The sequence below is a fragment of the Salvia miltiorrhiza genome, chromosome 7 (assembly GCF_028751815.1).
Source record: "Salvia miltiorrhiza cultivar Shanhuang (shh) chromosome 7, IMPLAD_Smil_shh, whole genome shotgun sequence".
Classification (NCBI taxonomy): Eukaryota; Viridiplantae; Streptophyta; class Magnoliopsida; order Lamiales; family Lamiaceae; genus Salvia; species Salvia miltiorrhiza.
The window spans coordinates 20,424,464-20,445,462 of NC_080393.1; the positions used below are offsets into that span (position 1 = coordinate 20,424,464).

Below are 20,999 nucleotides of genomic sequence, written 5' to 3' on the forward strand. Positions count from 1 at the left end.
GTTGGGATTCCCATAAGCCAAATTTGGGTGTGGATGCCCTCCATGATGAAACTGTTGTCCACTATTGTATCCGCCCTGTTGCCCATGCTGAAAGTTCCCATAGTTTCTGCCATTGATGTAGTTGGCGTCTTCTACGCCTGTCGGGATCTCTACAACCGGCTCAGGATTGCCAACAGTCATAGCATTGATTTTCAAGTTCATCTCTGCCAGCTGAGTCAAAATCAATGCCATGGGATTTGAGTTGGACACAGCAGCAACTTTCTTCAACTGAACTCTCTCGGATGGCCATTGATAACTGGTAGTGGCCATGCTTTCAATGATCTCCATTGCCTCCGAGCTCCCTTTCTTGAGCAGAGAACCTCCAGCTGCTGTATCCATAAACATTCTCGCACACTCTCCACATGCATTGTAAAACATGACCACCAGAGTCCCCTCATCAAAGCCATGGGACGGGCACTTCCTCAGCTTCTCCTGGTATCTTTCCCATGTTTCAGCCAAAGTCTCTCCATCAAATTGCTGAAATTGAAGAATATCCATCTTCAACTTCAAAGTAAGCCCAGGAGGATGGAACTTCCGTAGGAAAAGATCTGCCAGGTTCCCCCATGCTGGATTGGCTCCCAGCTGTAGAGTTTGATACCACGACTTTGCCTTATCCCTGAGTGAGAATGGAAAAAGGCGGAGTCGTATAATGTCATCTGGGACTCCGTTCATCTTAACAGTGCTGCACAGCTCCAGGAATTGCGCCAGATGCGCATTAGGGTCCTCCACAGCTTTGCCTCCATACTGGTTTTGCTGCACCATGGTGATCAAACTAGTCTTAAGCTCGAAATTATTCGCGTTGACTCTTGGAGGCTCATGATACTGATACTGCGGAGTGAACGCCTCATTGATGGGAGGCTGCTTCTGAGCATTGCGGTTTTCCTGCGCCTCAATCAAACGCCGCAGTTGCTCCTTGAGAGCACGGACTTCTTCTGCAGTAGCCATAGAACTACCTAGCAAACTTCAGAACCAAAAATCAGGACCACAGGAAAAAAAATAAAGAACAAAATTTAAATAAACAGAAATAAAAATCCAGATTAGTCTCGAACAATCAACAGATAGTACTGATAAAAATCAGTCCCCGGCAACGGCGCCAAAAACTTGTTCGCTATTTTATTTAACACGCCGCAAGTGTACGGGTGCAATTGTGTACAGTAGCAAGCAAGGTCGTATTCCACAGAGACTAATTATTATCAATTCCTATCCTAAATTATTCTACTCTATCTTGGACAAACAAAATTAAGAGTTTTTGTTGTTAAATTAAATAAATAAATAAACACTGGAAAGAAAATAAATCAAGCTGTGAAACAGAGAAACAGATAAGACAAGATTTCCCAAGGCAAAGGTTTCAACAGATTCTCCTAGCTAACATGTTCAATTCAATTAATAAGACGATTCCTAAGGCAATCTCTAAGCTAGTCCATACCCACTCCCGTGGCATACAAACCGTTGATTACATGCAAGGCTACCATCCCTGGATCGCACTTCTAACATGTAACTCCTAAAAGCTCATAGGATTAGCGCCCTCACAAATATCAATTCCCTTTAGAATTAAATATATATGTTCTATGTTCTTAGTTCAGGTAATAATTATCATCTCCCGATCTCAAATTAAAACCTATGATTATGCTAAATTGGTGGCCAATCAATAAAGCAAACAATTATAACAAGAACATAGAAAGGAAAACAGTCTCAAATAATTGAATCAAACAGTTAGAAATTCAAATCATGTCTACTCCCTAAACCCTGGGAAAAAGGGATTCTAGCCACACATAGACATATGAACTAGAATACAATTCTCAATAAAACAAATAAACATCCAACAAGAAAAACCGTAGTAAAATTGAGAATCTTCAGTTCTTGCTCTCGCTCCGTTCTCCGTCTCTCTCAGCTCTCAGGAAAAGTAAAATATGATAAAAGATGATAAAAGGTTCTTAGAAATAAGTTCTTGGGGAGTATTTATAAGCCCCAGGTCTTGTAGCTCTCAAAAATACCCAAAATCGCTAAAAAAACGAATTTTGGGCGGAAATACGGCGACTCGCGCGGCCCCGTCGCGCGGCCGCATGGCTGGCCCGCGTGACGAAACAGAACTCCTGACAGCTTTGCGCAGCGATTTTGTTTTGGCTCGTTCTCCCTCGTCCGAACTCCGATTTATGATCCGTTTGCGCTCACGAACTCCTATCGAGACGAACTACAACTTGTATTTCAGCCAATTCTTCCAAATTCTGCTGCATTATTTCTGAAAATTCGTTCAAACACAAGCAAGTAACAAGTTCTTGACCATAAACGAATATAAGCTCAAATAAATCAACAAACACACAAAATCCACACAACTAAGCATCAAAAATGACACACCAAGAGGTAAAAATGCATGTTTATCATCTCTCTCATACTTTATCACTTTTTCACATTCTCTTTCCTACTTTATCATCTTATCTCTTCTACTTTATCACTTTATTACATTCTCTTTCCTACTTTATCACCTTCCATCTCCTACTTTATCAATTTTATATTTTTATTACCTACACACTTAAAACACTAATAATATTCTCCTTAATAACCGTGCCGAAACCAAATGGGACAAGCCCAATGGGACGGAGTGAGTAACTTAAAACAATGTGCAAAGCTATATTGTTATGTTTTTGTTGAGACTGAGCTATTGTTATGTTAAATGTCTTCTTCTACCGCAAAAAAAGTATCAATTCATCAAGATTTGGAAAGCGATCTCACTATATTTAGCTTTATATAGAAGGCAAGTACCCCAGTATCAACTTAATAGAAACTTGAACTAGTCGGCCCTCAATTTTGAATTGTAATTTAACTACATTTTTAGCCAATAAATATTTGAGCTAGAGAGGAACTTTATGCGTAGAGATGCAACCACATTTTGACAATTAACAATTTCTCAACTTACTCAATATTGATATGAGAATATCATTGCAGCTGGGGGTAGAAAATTGTTATAATTATTCTTCCTTATTTAATCACTTTATTCTGTGAATGAGATACATAAGAAGTAGGGAGAAGGAAAAATATATTTGGAATCTTATTTTTAAATATATTTTGGAATCTTATTTATCAATTTTTTTAAGAAAAACGGCGTCGAACAACCGTCTATGCAATGGGTTTAAATGCACCTTTATTCTGGACTATGGGGGAGATTTTTGCGTCAAGGTCGACAATGGGGGTCAACGCTTTAGGAGTGTCCACTTTAGGGGTGTATCCGCACTTTAACCCTATTTACAATTTACTCAGTGAGGAGAACTGAAATAATAACCAATAAGGCAATAAGTGTTCTGGGAGAAATATAAAATTTGTTTCTCAAATTTTTCCCCAATGAAAGAGAAATTAATTAAGAACACACACACACACACACACACACACATATATATATATATATAGGGGGCCGCTCCAATAGGACCCCCTATATAGGGCCGCATCCGAAATCTTTTTGCTCATATACTTGTTCATGGAGAACTTCGGTAAGTTTATTATTTTGTTATTTGTTCATAATTTTTTTTTGATCGTTTGGAAGTTTAATAGTTTTTATCTAGGGCACGATCTGGTGCGTTTATTGTTTTAATCTTATGGTTAGATTTTTTTCTGATTTTATTTATTATATAATTCCATAAAGGCTAAATTTGTCATTGCCAAATTTTACATATCTTTTGTAGATTCTTTTCATATATTTCACGCTTTGCATATCTAATTCTTTTTTTATTTATGTTAATTTTTATTTGATACATATCTTTGATGTTTTTAATAATTATTTTTAATCTGCTCTTTCAGTTTCCCGTTCCTTCATTATTAGGCAGTTTTTGTTTCTTTTCATAAAATATTATTTTGCATCCAAAATCTTTTTGCTCATATACTTGTTCATGGAGAACTTCGGTAAGTTTATTATTTTGTTATTTGTTCATAATTTTTTTTTTGATCGTTTGGAAGTTTAATAGTTTTTATAGTTTTCGTTTCTTGATTTCTCTTTAATTTGCAATTTTTATTCTTTTTTATTTTCATACACTTATCGTTCCATTGTTGTCAGTTTCTGCAGTTTTCATATGTGTAATTTTTTTTTTGCAGAACCTGATTCTGGCGAAGTAGAGAGCGCATGTACCGTTCCTCAAGATAAAAGCAAGGGTAAAGAAAAATTAATCGAAGGTTTGTTATTTGTCAACAGTATGCTGTTATTCATTATCTTTTGGATATTATGCATCCGAATTTACATTAGTTTATAATGTTTAATATATTGTATTTGTTCAATTTAAATTTTTTTTTTCATGATTTTTGTATTTGTTCAGTAATTGTTTTTGCACAGAAAACCCTAATATTTATGATTTTTATTTATTTATTATCAAATTCTTAATTTTCAATACAATAGATTATCTTTTGCTAACATGGTTAGTAATATTTTTGTTTTCTTATTCTGTACAACCATGTATTGTTCAATACGTTTTCTAATACTATTCTGTAATTTATATATGTAGTGCCTGTTAATGATTCCAAAGATGATTCGCGTCAAGATTTGATTTTTCCTGAATGCGATGATTCTCTGAAACCCCGGGTTGGTCTAGTATTTCCTACTTTGAAAGTAAGAGAGGAATTTTATGATTATTATGCTAGTAATTGTGGATTTGAAACTAGAAAAGGCTCAATCAGACGAACGAACGATGGAACGATTCGCAAGAGGTGGATTTATTGCAATCGAGAAGGTTTAAGGGAAAAGCCTGACCCCTTAGCTGTCCATTCAAATAAAAAACGCAATCGATCATCATTTAGAGTTGAATGTATATATGGCCAGAATTATTTTTCATGTGGCATCAGGTGGATTATATTATGTGTATATTATGTTGGATTAAATCATGTCAATGATAATGTTTATTTTTTATTTTTTTATATACTGTAAAATATAGTAGTATATTTTAATAAATAATTTACTTTTTTATCGAGTTATTTATTAATGTTTTATGTACTTTTCAGTTTTCCTATTTTTTTTATCCTTTTATTAACTAATATTAATGGTTAGTTATTAATATATTATTTCATACAAATGTTTTTTTGTAAACAGTAGTGTAATTTTTAATGAATAAGCACTAATTCGTAATGAATAAACATTGAGTAAATGTGAGCTGTCATTTAATTAGACCTTGTAAATGTGAGCTGTTCACCAAATAATGTTAAGATTTGTATTTCGCCAACCTTGTATTTCGCCGCTGAGCTGAATAATTGTAAAGGAAGAAAACCCTAAAAGAAAATGAATAAGGAAGCAAATCTAAAATGAAAAAACCAAAAATTAGATAAAAAAGAAATCACCGCCTAAACTATTGAGTAAATGTGAGCTGTCATTTAATTAGGAGCAATTATTTCACCACCTATTTTTGTGGGTTTAGTTGAGACCGTGTAATGCTTAAATTACTCAAAACCCCTTTTATTAGTGTGAACGCATAAGGCATTTTTAAGTTAAAATCGGATTAAATAATTCCCAAAAAAAGCTAAACGGTTGGATCAATGTAATCCTATGGTTATTAATTGATCTTAGTCCTTACACTTAAGTGGGGGTCTCATTGGAGTGCACCCCTATATATATATATAGGGGGCCGCTCCAATGAGACCCCCTAATTTTAGTGAGATCTAGGGCACGATCTGGTGCGTTTATTTTATCAATCCTATGGCTGATATTGTATCTGGAGGGAGAATTTTTTTCGCAGGGTTCGAATCCTGGATGGAGCATAATATTTTAAATTTTGTTATTCATTGTATATACTGCATTGTTCATCAGTATATATTGTCTTGTTCATCAGTATATATGACTTATTCATTAACAATTTTTTAAATTTTGTTTTTCATCAGTATATACATCTTGTTCGTTAGCAATACGTTTTGTTCATTAGTATTATGTGTCTTATTCATTGTCCTAGTGTTTCACGAAAAATAGGGGGTCTCACTGGAGCGCGCCCCTATATATATATATATATATATATATATATATATATATATATATAGGAATGGGATCATATAGATCCCAATGCTTATAATAGATCCCTAGATCCAAATCTTGACCACACATTTATGACATGTGGCGCATCAAGATGGTGACACGTGGCAAGGATTCCAAGGCAAAATCTGGAGGGGTAAAATTGGAATGTAATTTTCGGATTTAATAATTAAAAAAATATATATTTTTTTTAGATTTTCTCAAAATAGATATATTTTAGATGCATATAGTTTCACACAAAGATGCATAAAGTTTTCACATGAAATGCATAACTTTGAACAGAAAAATGCATTTAACTTTTCCAATTTTGGTATTTTCACCACCCCACCCCATACCACCCCCCAATCCAGCCCACACCACCCCCAACCCTCCCCAATACCACCCCTCTTAAGATGAAAACTAGGAACCAATTTAAAGCCATTGATTTAAATAAAATATAGGGCTGAGATTAAACTACAGATGCACAATTTCGATTGCATAGATGCACAGTTTCAATTGCATAGATGCACAATTTCGATTTGCTTGGGTATTTTACATTGTTGGTTTCAATTGCATAAATTGCATATTTTTTAAGTGCACAGTAAAATATAATAGATGCACATTTTCTTTTGTTGACTAAATCCTAACCATTAGATCTAATATTTAAAAGGTCAAGATTAGGTTCCTATTTCTCATTTTAACAGAGGTTTTTATTAGAACCTCTTCCTATATATATATATATATATATATATATATATATATGGTGGGGTTAATGTAGAAACTCCTCTTAAGATGAGAACTAGGACCCTAATCTAAACCATTCATTTAGAAAAAATAGATGGTTGAGATTAAATTACAGATGCACAATTAAATTAATAATTTAAATGGTATTGAAATTGAAAGGATAAAAATGTAAAATAGTAATTTAAAATTAATCACGTCTCTCATTCCCCATTCAGTTTCACAATTTCACTTTTTTCTAAGGTTTGCAATTGAGAGAAGCCGCCTATACACCTAGAAGCCGCCGATTGAATCTGTTGAAAACGACGACTAGGGATAATTGTTCGCCGGTCGAATCTACCGGTGGTATAATTGTTCTGTGCAAGTCGGCTTCTCCGTCGGAGGATTCAATATTGGACGCCGATCTGTGCAAGGCGACGGCGGAGGGATTGACTTTGAAGTGTGCAAGACGAAGGCTTTTCCGGCGGCGGCGGCGGAGACAGAAGTATTAACTTACGGCGGAGGGATTGACTTTGAAGTGTGCAAGACGAAGGCTTTTCCAGCAGCGGCGACAGTCTTAGTCGTGGGTCTTAGGCATTTCCGGCGGCGGCGGAGACAGATGTATTAACTTAAGTGGTTGTTCCCCGGCGATTCTAAGTAGGCGGAGGCGTAGGCGGAGCGATTTCAAGGCGGCGGCGAACTCGACTTTTCTTCAGGCGATTCAAAACAGACTATTGCTTAACCATTTCGAATTTCAATTGCATTGATGTTGGATGTTGTTGCAAAGTTGTTGAATTTTTGTTAATTTTTTTAAAATTGAATAGATGATGGTTGTTGTTGCATAGATGTGCGTTGTTGTTGCATAGAATTAAAATTGCTTACGATTTTTTTTTGTTAATTTTTTTTAGATAGTATAGATGATGGTTGTTGTTGCATAAATGTTAGATGTTGATGCATAGATGTCAATTTGCCTTACGATTTTTTTTTGTTATTTTTTTTAGATTGCATAGATGATGGTTGTTGTGGCATAGATGTTGGATGTTGATGCATAGATATCAAATTGTCTACGATTTTTTTGTACACTTTGTATGTATAGGTTTTCTTTTGTTATTGTTAATACTTGTTGAATATGCCGGGGAATTTTATCTTATTTGCACAATAAATTGATGGATTTTGTTTAATATACCGAATGTTTCGAATCTTGTTGAATAAAACGTGTAATTGCATAGTTTTTGGAATTTGTTGAAGATACCGTGTGATTCGATAATATTGAATCGTAATTTCTGGAATGCATAATTGAATGAATTAGTTGCATAGTAGGGATCAAAATTGAGTTGTTGGTCTCGATATTGTGTAGATGTATCAATTTTAATTGCGTATTTTATATGGAGAATGTATAGTTATAACAATTGCTACTGCATAGTTGAATATATGTTAACTACATAATTCATAGCTGAATTGTACAGATAATTTGTTGGTTTGTAGTGCACAAATGATAATTGTAGATGAATAGATTAAATTGCATAGTTGGTATTTGAAATTGAGTAGATGATTTATTGGTTTGTGTTGCACAAGATTAAAGTTTAATTGCATAGTTAGTATCTGAAATTATAGTTGGTGTAGTGTCATGTGTCGCACAAGTGAAGAATTTAAATGCATAGATTGATTCTTTTCGGTGCAACTGTATTTGTATGTGTTGTTTTGATGGCAGTTTGATATTGTTGTAAGTTAAAATTAAATGCATTTGCATAGTTGTTATAATTTGCCTCATTTTGTTCACTTCATTGCATATATGCACAGGTTTGATTTATTGGTTATTTGCATAGATACATAAATTTGATTCATTGCACAGTTAGTGTTTTTATTGCATGAGTCAATTTTTTATGTTGCATTGTTTAACATGTAAATGCATAGTTATGGTTTCCTAATTTTTTAGCATACAAGTTGATAATGTTTTTGTCGTTTAGATTAAAATCGGCATCTGTGTAGAGATTTCTGGTGGAGATCAGCGCTCGTGCGGCGATGTCGAGAGACTAACGCGATCGTGCTGAATTTCTAGTGACGAACGACATTAGTGCGGAGGTAATTCGAAAGAGTGAGTTGTTCGTGCAAAGCTTTCCGACTAAGATTGGTGTTCGAACGACGATTTAGAGAGAGTGTATCGGTTGTGCAAATTTGAATGAATTAGTTGCATAGTAGGGATCGAAATTGAGTTGTTGGTCTTGATATTGTGCAGATGTATCAATTTTATTTGCGTATTTCATATGGAGAATGTATAGTTATAACAATTGCTACTGCATAGTTGAGTATATGTTAACTGCATAGTTCATAACTAAATTGCACATATCCTTTGTTGGTTTGTAGTGAACAAATGATAATTGTAGATGAATAGATTAAATTGCATAGTTGGTATTTGAAAAAATTGAGTAGATGATTTATTGGTCTGTGTTGCACAAGATTAAAGTTTAATTGCAAACGTTTTGCTATGCACGTACAGTAATCAAATAGTATATAATTTGATTATGCAACTCAAAGATATTATGAACAATAATTGAAATAATAATAATAATTAACACTACAAAAAAAAAACAATTTCCTAACAATTGAATAAGCACAATAATCGTTTTAAAAAAAAATATGATAAACAATTTTAATAAATAAATTATTTAAATTAATCAACAAAAAACGACAATAAATCTAAATTAATAAATACCGTCAGTGTTCATCGTATATAAATACTTGCTTCAACTGGCTTCAATACGAATTGATATTAAGATTATGGAAGAATAAAGAAGACTTGGAGAAAGAATGGACCGGAGATAATTAAGAACATAAAATAAAAAATTCAAAAAACCTAGACGGAACGTGCAACAAAAATAAATAATCATCTTTCATTAAAAAAGAATATTATTTTTTATCTTTGATTCTTTATTTAAAAAACTTATGAAAAGCGATAGACACGTCCCTTAAAAAAAAGATAGCCACGTCCAACACTACTAATTAATAGACTATAACTAATTAAGAATATTGTAAAAGTCAAAAGTAACCTTCCACTAATTGAAAACTAAAACACACGGTATATTAAAACCAATCAACACACTAATTAGGCGGTTTTTAGTTAATAAATCCTAACCACTAGATCTAAAATTTAAAAGGCTAAGATTAGGTTTCTAGTTCTCATTTTAACAGAGGTTTTTATTAGAACCTCTTCCTATATATATATATATATATATATATATATAGGGGAAGGCTAAAATAAGAACGCTTCTTAAAATATAAATTAGGAACCATTTTCAGCCCTTAGATCATCAAGATCTACGGTTGATTCATCACCTTGTTGGATAAATTCATGGTCCTGAGTTCGAATCCCAAAGGTAGCAAAAAATTATTTTTCGCAATTCATGCATTTATACAGTTTATTCATGCGTGTTATACATAAAATTCATGCATTTTTGCTGGTTCATAATTCTTAAAATAAAGGTGGTTTATTGAATAATCGCACCCTATATATATATATATATCATTTCATGAAAGAGAAATATTTCCAGCAATATCATCAAAGAAGGCATCTATTAAATGTATGTGTAATTAATCATGTAAAGAAGCATCCAAATTAATCAATGCATGCCACCAAAAGTTGAAATTGAAAACCTCCCCCTCTATTACAAATAAAATAAAAATTACAAACAAACAATCTGAAATTGAAAAGGATAAGGAAGCATTGGTTGAGAATCTTGATATAAAAAGATGAAACAGTTTAATTATTGGGAATATAATAATGCTTTAAGGGGGCCCTGTTTTAGACTAAGACTAATTGCTTTCAATTTAAAGTCTCTTTAGCTCATTATTATCTTCTTCTACTCGTTCATGGCCCTCTTCTATTATTACTCTACATTGCTATCCATTAATTTTCTTATTAGTGAATTATTCAACGTAAATACGTTGGATTTGAATAGATAGTTTAAAATGGAAGATATTTATATGTTTATTGATAACTGATTATTCACGTTATATAGTGCAGCGGAAGTTTTGAATTTTGGAGACAATTATCTTAGACAGCACACATAGTATTAATTGATCTTTCACACAAAGATAGTCCAACTTATACTCGACCTTACCAATCTATTGTTATTTTGTAATAATCAACCACCCAAACAATAATTTTTTCTTTAAATAGGTTGATATTTCCTAGTACTATGTTTTTAAAAAAGTCCCAACATATAAATGTGTCTTAACTTTAGAATCCGAAGTTGAAGAAAAACCAAATTAATGGAGCAATAAAGGAAATGAGAAGTGTATAATGACGATTGTGAGATATCACAAAATGTCAAAAAATCCCAATACTTGAATGTGAAAAGGCATAGTATATTAAATGAGTTATAGGCAAAAAATACACGAACTTTGAAAATTTTGTAATTTTCTCACTTGAATTTTTAGTTAAGCCAAGAAATACATGAATTTACATTTTTGTTGCAATTCTCACCTAAATTTGATTTTCAACTAAATTAGAGCTTAATTGACACTCGAAATTAAGTCAAATATATTAATTTCTGTCTTCTTAAACCTCCGAACTTCAAAATACTCCTCATCATTAGAAGTTAGACCAATATTAGGTGAACTTCCGACTGTCAACTAAACTCTAATTTCGCCGATCGAAAATTGCAACAAAAATATAAATTCACGTATTTTTTGACTTAATTGAAAGTTCATGTGAAAATTACAATTTTTTCCAAAGTTCGTATATTTTTTGGCCATAACCCCATATTGACCTAATTTTGTTGCAATTTTCACCTAAGTTTAATCCAATGAGAATGCTATCTTTCGTGAAAATGAGAATTGATAATGGATAAGTAAATAAAATATACGAATAAGCTTCTTGTAATGCACGACATTCAAACCTGGGTTCAAATCCTAGAGGTGAGGCTGTAAATGAACGGAGCTACTCACAAGTTATTTGAGACTCGACTCGAAAAAGCTCGTTCGGAGCTGGATTCAATAGTAAATTAAAGAGCCGAGCTCGAGCCTGATTTTGAACTCGATAATTCTATCGAGTTGAGCTCGAGCCTGAAAACAATCAACTTGTTAGCTCGCGCGTGAGCATGTTTGTGAGCCTGTTCACGAACCTTCAATTGAGTTAGTGTACGAGCCTTAAATGAGTCGGGCTCGAGTAACATATCAATTAAGAAGCTTTTCATGAATTTTTAATGAGTTCTAGCTCGAACATCATGTGTACGAACATCTAACAAGCAGGGCTCGAGCTCAACCTCAAGCTTGAATTCGGTATTATCTAGTATCATACGAGCCAAGCTCGAGCCGAACTAAGTGGGTGACGAGTCGAGCTTGATCAATAAGATAAAAGCTCGAATTGAGCTTGCGCCGAGCTCGAACACCTAAATATTTAAATGAGCCGAGCTCTCGTTTACAGCCCTACCTGGAGGGGGAAAAAATTTCACCACATTAACTGAATTACATGTATTTATGTATTACAAGCAGCTTATTCTTAGATTTATAGTATTATCTTATTCGTTATTTTCATTTCTCACGAAAGATAGCATTCTCTCTCGATTTCAATATATATATATATATATATATATATATATATGTGTGTGTGTGTGTGTGTGTGTGTGCGTGTGTGTGTGAATTTCATTGTAGACTTCATGGTTTAAAGACTAAAATAGTTCGTAATTTATACTGTCTCCGTCAACTAATGAACTTCCTACCAGGGAGTACACGAGTTTTAAGAAAAATATTATTGAGTGTATTGAGAGTGAATAAAAGGTTGTTAAATGTATTGGAAGTGGTGGAAAGATGTTGTAATTATAGTTCAAAAATAGGTATATATGAAGTTTTTTATGAACATTCCAAAAATGAAAAATAAAAAGTTCTTTCAAATCCTAGAAAGTAAAATTTACGAATTTTGGATGTCATTGATTCATATTTAATTTTATAATTTGAAGGGTATGTTGAGGACTTTCCCATATAATAATTAATGGTATTTAAGCTAGTATTTTATAATTTTGGAATATACGTAATTTTTTTGTTGTACTTGTACTTAATAGATTCAAAGCTTTATTTCTACATGTGATGAATTTTAGCCGCACCATATAGAATTACTGAAGTACAAGGAAAATGATAAAAATATGATGGAATACGTAATCCTTAAAATCCAAGCTTCTAACAGTTGGAATTATAGCAGTAGACGAAGATTACAAATGAAAATGACGGCTCTGGCACTGCTGGTGAACAACTTCGGCGATTATGCAAAGAAAATGGAAAAATCAATGAACAATATTGAAGAATGAGAAGAACTTGTATTGCTAGCTAGAGAGTATTTACAAGATTTTCAAAAGAAAAGAAAAAATAAAAAATTCAAAGTATGTGTGTATGGAAAATGAACATTTCATCTATTTATTGACAAATTTAAGCAGATATATGATAGAATCATCTTTTCAGGTTTGTCATGCATTGGCTTCAAGGATTCATCAGTCTTTTTTTGGTTTACACATATAAAGCATTGAGCAATTACACCAGTTAAATTCATATCTTGGAGTTCTTCATATCAACGACCTCCATTGCCTTTTTGTGGCAGCGCTGCGTTCTACCATGGTTGGCTATCTTTCTTTTGGGTCGGTACCATCAGATCGTAGCAAAGATTGATCTTGCTGCTTTAACTTTTTTTTATGGTGACTATCTCATTTATCACAATCAAAGTTGATTATGCTAATGAGGCCCAGCTCAAATGGAAAATTTGAAGTAATCAAAGACTCTCTTTTATGAGAAGTATTGTGTTCAATCCCGCCTACGTGCGGTGTAATTTTCTCACCTTTGTATGGGTAGTGGTCCCGCCTACGTGTAATTATTTTTTTCATTTTTGTGTGGTGTATAGGTCTCGTCTGCGTGCATGTGACTTATTTGATTATGTAATAGATACATCTTATAATTCTAAAAAAAAAACAATCAAAATTGACTATCTCAAAAAAATACGATCAAGGTTGACTCTCCAATCTTGATATTGCCTTCAAAGTTGACTATTTATCCGAATTTTGGGCTCCAACCCGATCTCGGCCTATTGGGCGGTAGCCCAATAGCAATGACATAACATTGGCCAAGTCAATCTCTTTGTTAAACTTGTTTGATTATTGCGAATCGAATATCAGTGATCAAGTATTCATAGAAAATGAACTAATACTCGATATAAAGGTAAAAAAAAGTAATAATAGTATAATTTATATATTTTATGAAAAGTGGTATTATTATATTTTATCTTTAAAAATAGGTAGATATCATGTATTTTCACCATATCCCTATAAACACCTTGTGCTATTCATGACGCTAATTTGTAACACCTTGTGCTATTCATGACGCAAACCTCCTTAATTACCAATTTTATTGACCAATGGCATAAACTATATAGCAATGATTTAGAATGTTTTATTATTAATTGTAAATTTATCATAAAAAAGTTAAAAATAATTTTTTTTTCTTTAAATTCCTTTTTTTTTCTCTCATTCTTTACTAAATATAATTTCACCATTTCTCACATGTCTAAGCATCAAATCTGGTAACAAGTGTACATGCGTGATGATGCACACAATAAGCCGATTCCCATTTAATTGCCAGATAGATCATCGAAGCAGAAAAATACATTGAACCAAGCCGCACCTATTTTCTTCTCATGCATTAACCTTTTTGATGTATATGCGTTGCCACTCATTTTTACGATTTACTCCCTTCTTAATTACATCATTGAAGATTTTTTGTAAAGTGCATTTGCATCCCTGCTTTATGGCGTTAATTAAATACTATGTCCAATATTTGAGATTATCTTGAGTAATATCTTATTATTCAATTAATTGTGAATTTATACATGTAGTAAGGCTTCTATATCTCGTGTGGTAGTCTGATACCCAATAAATATACCGAAAATAGGAGAAAGAATTTGGCGAGGTATAATAAAATAGTTGAGTGGAAAACTGTAAAGTTGCGGGATATTAACGCACACGAAACATAACAATATGAGAATCCGAAATAGTTTCTTATTCTTTTCTCCTAATAAATAAAACAAGTATGTATTCATTATTAGGGTTAATAATTGGAAAATTCATGGGTTTTTTGCATCTTTTGATTTATATCACGATCCCAAAATTTAATTTCCAAATACATCAATTTGTAATTGAGTCGCAATTTTTCCATGACGAAAACCTCCGGCCAAATTAAAGTTGACGTGTCTCCTATGTGGCAAAATTGAAATTGATATGCCAATTTATTAGACAAAAAGACATCGTTTCGTTAAGAATTAAAAATAAATTATATTTAATTAATAATAATTAAGTTAAAATATACACTAAAAAACAAGTAGATTTATGTTATCTCCTTTTGATTATTTTTATGTTATCAAAAACCTAGGGGCTTAGCTCACCTGGCCACCGGGTCCTCACTTAAGTGATGAGACCCGGGTTCGATCCCCTTTGGGAGCGAATTTGGTGATTGAAGAGATAAGGTGGGCTTGGTGAATTCTTAGAGTGTTTGGGGGGGAACTAATTGTTAACATCTAACATAACTTTATCCGATCAAAAAAAAAAATTTATGTTATCAAAATCAATCAATCCATCAAACAGTAAATGGTAGATTAGATTTAGATTATTTTTACAAATGGACAAACGAGTAGATTTATGTCATCTCCATTTGACTCATCTTAGACATGCGTGGAGTTATGGTTTTTCTTTCTTTTGATTGTTTATTCTCGACTCCTATTCCGGCATGTAGGTATATTCCTATAGGTTATGTAGAGATCGAGTGAGTGAATTTGGATTTAGACATCATCTTCTTCAACTGTATCACCACACCCATGGCTTATTAGGCCATGATCCCGACTACCTAAGACTGAGCAATCTATATATTCTATGATTACTTTCATTCACATAGGTTGCTTACTTGCTTTCTGATTCTCACAACTATAATGTTAATGTACGTCAACACTTGAATCATTTAACAACTTTTTTCCGGGTGGAGATGTAATGGACAATGGAACCAAAACAGGAATATTGGAACTCCATAGTAATGAAAAATCATGTGGTGATACAGAAATATGGACGATGGATGATCAAGCTTTTCATGCAAAGATGAACAGAGCCGAGATGACATAAACTAGGCTAAGACCCCTATCACATTCCACTGAGAATTATCAACAATATCTATAGTTCGGGAACCACCTACTCTTTCCAATTCCAAGCCCACCAAGCATCTGTCGTCCTTCAAAGACTGGGTTGAGTCGAAGCATAGAAAATTGCAACAACTCCAAAGGACACAAATATCAGGGCCTAAAAGTTCCACATGGCTTGTTAAGATCTTGGTTTTGTTAGAGTAATCGACAAGATCTAAGCCAAGAGTGAAGGTTAAATTAAGAGAGAGCACTTGAACCCACATGACACAGATTTCCAAATAAATACGGAGAAGGCTGCAAACTTACTGAAAATGCTTGAAAATGACTCCAAAAATCTCCACTTCCATCGATGGTCAACTTAATGGCAGAATGTCTGGAACTTGTGGAAACAAACCTCTCTTCTGCATGAGAATTTTTTTTTAGTTAGAAGCTTCCACAAGATATATAACATAATTCATTCAATAAAAAACAAGAGATATTACAAAGCCTCCTGTTATATACTTAAGCCCCCCTGCAAAAAAATGCAATGATGTTAGGATAAAAAGGGGCAGATCAACCAGAACAAAAAATCAAATTATAAATAAAGTAAACTGATCAACTATGTGCTCCTTCCTTGACCTGCAATGCTATCAAGCAAAAATAAATTTCAATAAGTTTCCATAAATAAATAAAGTACTATTTCTCCTCCTGACCTGACAAACAAAACAATTCATCAAGAGAAAGGAAGTTTCTTAGACAATAGAAACATCACATGCATCTATAGATCAAGCAAGCATCTGGATCATAAAATTCTGTAGAAAAGATCTTCCGGAGACCTTAGCACTCATGAAATAAAAGTGAACAGATTAACGCCCAAAGGACTAGTTAAAAACACAGAGTAGGAAGGAAGAAAGAAGGCATGGACAGCAAAGAAGTAACAAAAGTACGATAGTTAAGGATGCACCACAGCACCGAACCGTCATATATAAATTCCACCTTCCTTTCTCAATAATAAGCAAGAAATACTGAAGACAATGTTTTTCCTAATAAGGGCCGGGTGGTCATGTTCGCCACCAAAGTAATGAACAAGTTCTTTTACACATAGCTAGTCCTAGGAAAAAGTAAAGGGGCAAGGAAGGTCAAAGATACTAAGAAATTAGCAGATATAGTATCTAGCTCATATCCATGCCATCTCCAATCTGACTGCAGATGGGGCTAACAGCAGTAAATGATCTCTCAAATGATGAGGGATGATGCTGTGCATCCCTTCTGCGCTTGAAAGCGCAGCTCTCTGCTGTGGAGCAACTCTCAGCATCAAGCTTCCTCCGGACACCTCTCACGGCTTGTTGTTCAACTTGTGTTAAAGGAAAAATCTGCTTGCTCACTCTGCAGAGTGAGCTATGGTTATCATACAAAATTCTCTGGTTACAGTTTTTGTCACAAATGTGCATCTGTCCGGTTAGCCTGCAGCGATACATATTCCCACATACAAGTTCGTTTTCACATTTCCAGTCACATTTGTGCATAGGGTTAGGCCCATCCTGACCCAGAATACTTGACAAATAAATAACATTTGTAGGTACAGTTACCATAGATTTGCCAAATACCTCCATTTCTTATCTTGGCAAGCAAATCTTAAGACTTCAATGAATCCCAATCCCAACTCCTGGACCAGATGTTCTGCATACCCAAAAGGAGATGTGAATTATTAAGTTTTGCTAGCAGAAGCTAGAAATGATTAATTATTTTGATTATGTCCAAAATCTACTTAGAATGAAACAAATAAACAGTGGCTCAGCACCAAGAAGCTTTTAGTAGACAAAATCAACTAATGAGTTTGAGGGATCAAAGTATAATCATTTCCACTAGGAGCAGTTTTTCATTTTTAACCCATTCACCCTCACCACATCCTCATCACTGCACTTTTTGCCCAGACCGAATTTACATCTACAGGATGTAAAATACTAAAAAGATGATGGAAGACAGTGCCAGGTGTTTGGCTCAGATCAATTTGCAAGCATGAACCACCACTGCGCTCGACACCATCTCAAACCAGCAATTAATATTTTGTGCTTCCCACACAACTTGTGAAGAGAGTGATTTGAGACAAAGCATCAATTATATGAATTTAGAAGGCATAATCAAGACCTGACCTCCTAAAGAAACAAGCTACTTCAAGAGCTCTTTCACATAAAAGCTTAACAAGTATTTTGAAGGCAATAACGAGTTATAGAACAAATTCCACAGAAATGTAGCCCGTCATACTCTTCATTATTTTCAATTACAAAGAGTGAGAAACACTTGTTCGCTCGAACAGCAATCACTAAAGCACAAATTTGGCATAAGAGACTACAGATGTATAACTAGCTAGCTCATTACAATACATCAGGGGGCATTTACTTTTGAAGATTAGCCTAGATAGATAAAAATAGTATAGGTTAATTCATTGTGTAAGATGGATTTGAACTTTGGGATATCCCAAGGCCCTTGGTAATTTCTGCCATTTGAGCTAACTTTGATTGATTCATATCCCATTGAAAGAGCATAATTGGAGAAATCCTTATAATGAGAATATAAATACTAATCATATATCAATCGCGAAAAGTAACCGCCCCCAAAGAGCTAAAAAGAATAGGCCTAAAGCCGTGCATTTACAATAATTTACATAAATTCCACAAATCTATCCAAACCTAGCAATTTTTCAGTAATCTTTATTTTATAATAAAAAGCGACCAGCACAGATTTTTTACAAATCCTTGAGGTATAACAGGATTAATTATAAATGCACATTTAGCTGATGTAAATTAAATAACAGTCTAAAATATTCAGGCTTAAGGTGCTGTTATCCTTCTTTTCCAAAAAAAGAGGGAAAAAAAATACAGAATTGCTTTTATCTTAGTTTCTTTTTGTGCAAGGCAATTGATCTAGCCTTAACATTACACAAACTAGATCAAATTACAATCAGGTTCCACGACAAAGTAAAAGAGAAAAAGAAATATACTTGGTATATCATCACCACACAACGCACGAATAACAGAAATATAATCTCTCACGTAGCCAAACGCAGGCCAAAACTGATCCGCAACAACAACAAAAATAAAAAGGAAGAGAGGGAGAGAGAGCTTACACAGTAGACGGAATCTTCAGCGCAACCAACAGTTACCAACTTTCTCTTACACAAAACGCAAAACAAAACAAAAGTTTAGTAGCAAGAAAGAGGGGGAGGGGAAGGGAGAGTAAGATATTTATAGTGCAGCACAAAGATAAGGTGATCCGATTCTCGTGTAGTAGACGTTAAAGTTTCCCACGTGTTTCTTTCGCTGATTAAATGAAAATGCATGTATATGTAATTCAAACTATTAATAGTGCAAATAGGTGAAATTTCGGCGAAATGCAGGTGAAATTCTAATTAATTTGAGGGCAGAAATTTGTCTGAGTAAAATAATCATGAATCCGAGTAAGACGGAGAGGTGCGTGCGATGCCCCCTCACCTCGTTTTGTCCCACTTCCTTGAATATTTTTTCACATTATTTGACACCATTTAAAATAAGTGTTTCCGTAAAAAATTGGAGCAGAATATTATTTTCATTTTCAACGCTTTGTTCCATCATAAAAAAAACAAAAAACCTTTTAAATTAGTCTATTTTTGATGGATAGGTGAAATTCATAGTAATTAATGTAAAACAAATACGGTTCATAACTATCACAAATTTTATTTGATATTAGATAGTTTATTATTATTATTATTTTGTATTTCAATATATTTTAAATTTTTATTAACATCATTTGAATTAACATAAAAAAGATTTAAAAAAATAGTGTAAGTATAAATAAATGTGCATCAGCTTTTTATATCCATAAATAGCATAATACATATGTATCACTAAATGTAAAAACTAAAATTACAAAGAAGAAAGAAAGAAAAGGATAGAAGAACACTGTAATTTACAATGCAATTTTAGAACTGGATTGGAGTCAGCCAACTCAGCAGAAAAGCGCTCAACGCTAATATGACTTGTGCACTGGAAATGGTCTTACAATCTTACATGTGATTTTAAGATACTGTGCATTTTTTTTACATTATTGTATGTATGCCTAGAACCAAATCTGACAATATATTTGAAATGTTTAAAAACTTGAGAATAAAATTAATGTTTTTGAAATATGTTACAAACAAAATTTGGAATTTGTCTTCTCAAAAAAAAAAAATTGGAATTTGTTTATAATTTTCAAAATCCCACTATTGTGACGTTTTACAATGAATAGTGTAGTGTAGTAAGTTACACCAATTCGATTTTGGGCTAGGATGAGCAATAACATTTTTGGTCCATCATGAAAAATATGTTAAGCTCTAGTTTTGAAGTCGAGTTGGGTTTGTAGAAGTCGGTAGATTTTGAAGCTAGAGCAAATTTTCCTTTCGTTCGGTAGGCTGATATACTTTAATACCTCCATACTTGATACACCACCATTACAACCAAGATTAACCTAATGATGCTCCTTAGTTGTCATTTTATAGTTTTACTCGATCAACACATTAAATCACACGAATAAAGATTTATACAATATATTTGGATTATATTTGAATTTTGATTGGTTGGGGATGAGATGGGTGGTGTACAAACTGATTTTACAACTTGATTTGGGCTTAAAAGAGATTTATTTGTTTATCGAGTTAGTGTTGGAGCTGTCTTTAGTCGTAGAAACGAGTTGAATTTTGGTGGTCATGTTTCTTGTTTCTTCAATTCATACAATTATGATGATCAAACATGAAACGCCAACTCAACCATTTTCTCCATTAATGCTTCATTTGCCCGAAACAGATCTAAAAGTGACCAAACCTACTCCTAAGTAAGCATACCCATTTTGATTAAAATGAAGGAAACAAAGATCAAAACAAACCAATTTTAGATGCGTGCCTTTCTTCAAATCAACGACACAGATGCCATTCATATGATGAAATGTTTTCTCTAATTAAATATGCCATTCAACTTTTTCTTTTTGTGAATCCATACTTCGCAAAGCAATCCTATCATCCTTCAGAAGCAACAAGAATACACATATATATATAAAAGAATATGAATCATCCTCGACTACAAAGAATACAAGAAATAACCCCTACATACAAAT

The 20,999-nt window shown here is 33.4% G+C and overlaps 1 protein-coding gene across 8 annotated transcripts; it reads right to left on the bottom strand.

Moving 5' to 3' along the window:
* Positions 1–15,755: 15,755 nt before the first annotated feature.
* On the bottom strand, positions 15,756–19,077 carry LOC130993309 (uncharacterized). 8 transcript variants are annotated; one of them, XR_009091624.1, is made up of 4 exons: positions 19,000–19,077; positions 16,376–17,552; positions 16,200–16,291; positions 15,756–16,050 (listed from the first exon to the last, which is right to left on the bottom strand). XR_009091624.1 is itself a non-coding variant. In XM_057918146.1 (2 exons), the coding sequence occupies exon 2, from the start codon at positions 17,483–17,485 to the stop codon at positions 17,045–17,047; it is 441 nt and encodes a 146-aa protein (XP_057774129.1). In that variant the 5' UTR covers positions 17,486–17,552; positions 19,000–19,077; the 3' UTR covers positions 15,756–17,044. The 8 variants fall into 8 exon arrangements, 1 of the variants encoding a protein (XP_057774129.1); XR_009091623.1 differs by having other exon boundaries at positions 15,756–16,107; XR_009091622.1 differs by having other exon boundaries at positions 16,200–16,294.
* Between the last annotated feature and the right edge of the window lie 1,922 nt (positions 19,078–20,999).

What these genes read in the sequence shown, in the direction of transcription:
- LOC130993309 (XM_057918146.1), bottom strand. Translation starts at nt 17,485, where the DNA reads ATGGAGGTATTTGGCAAATCTATGGTAACTGTACCTACAAATGTTATT.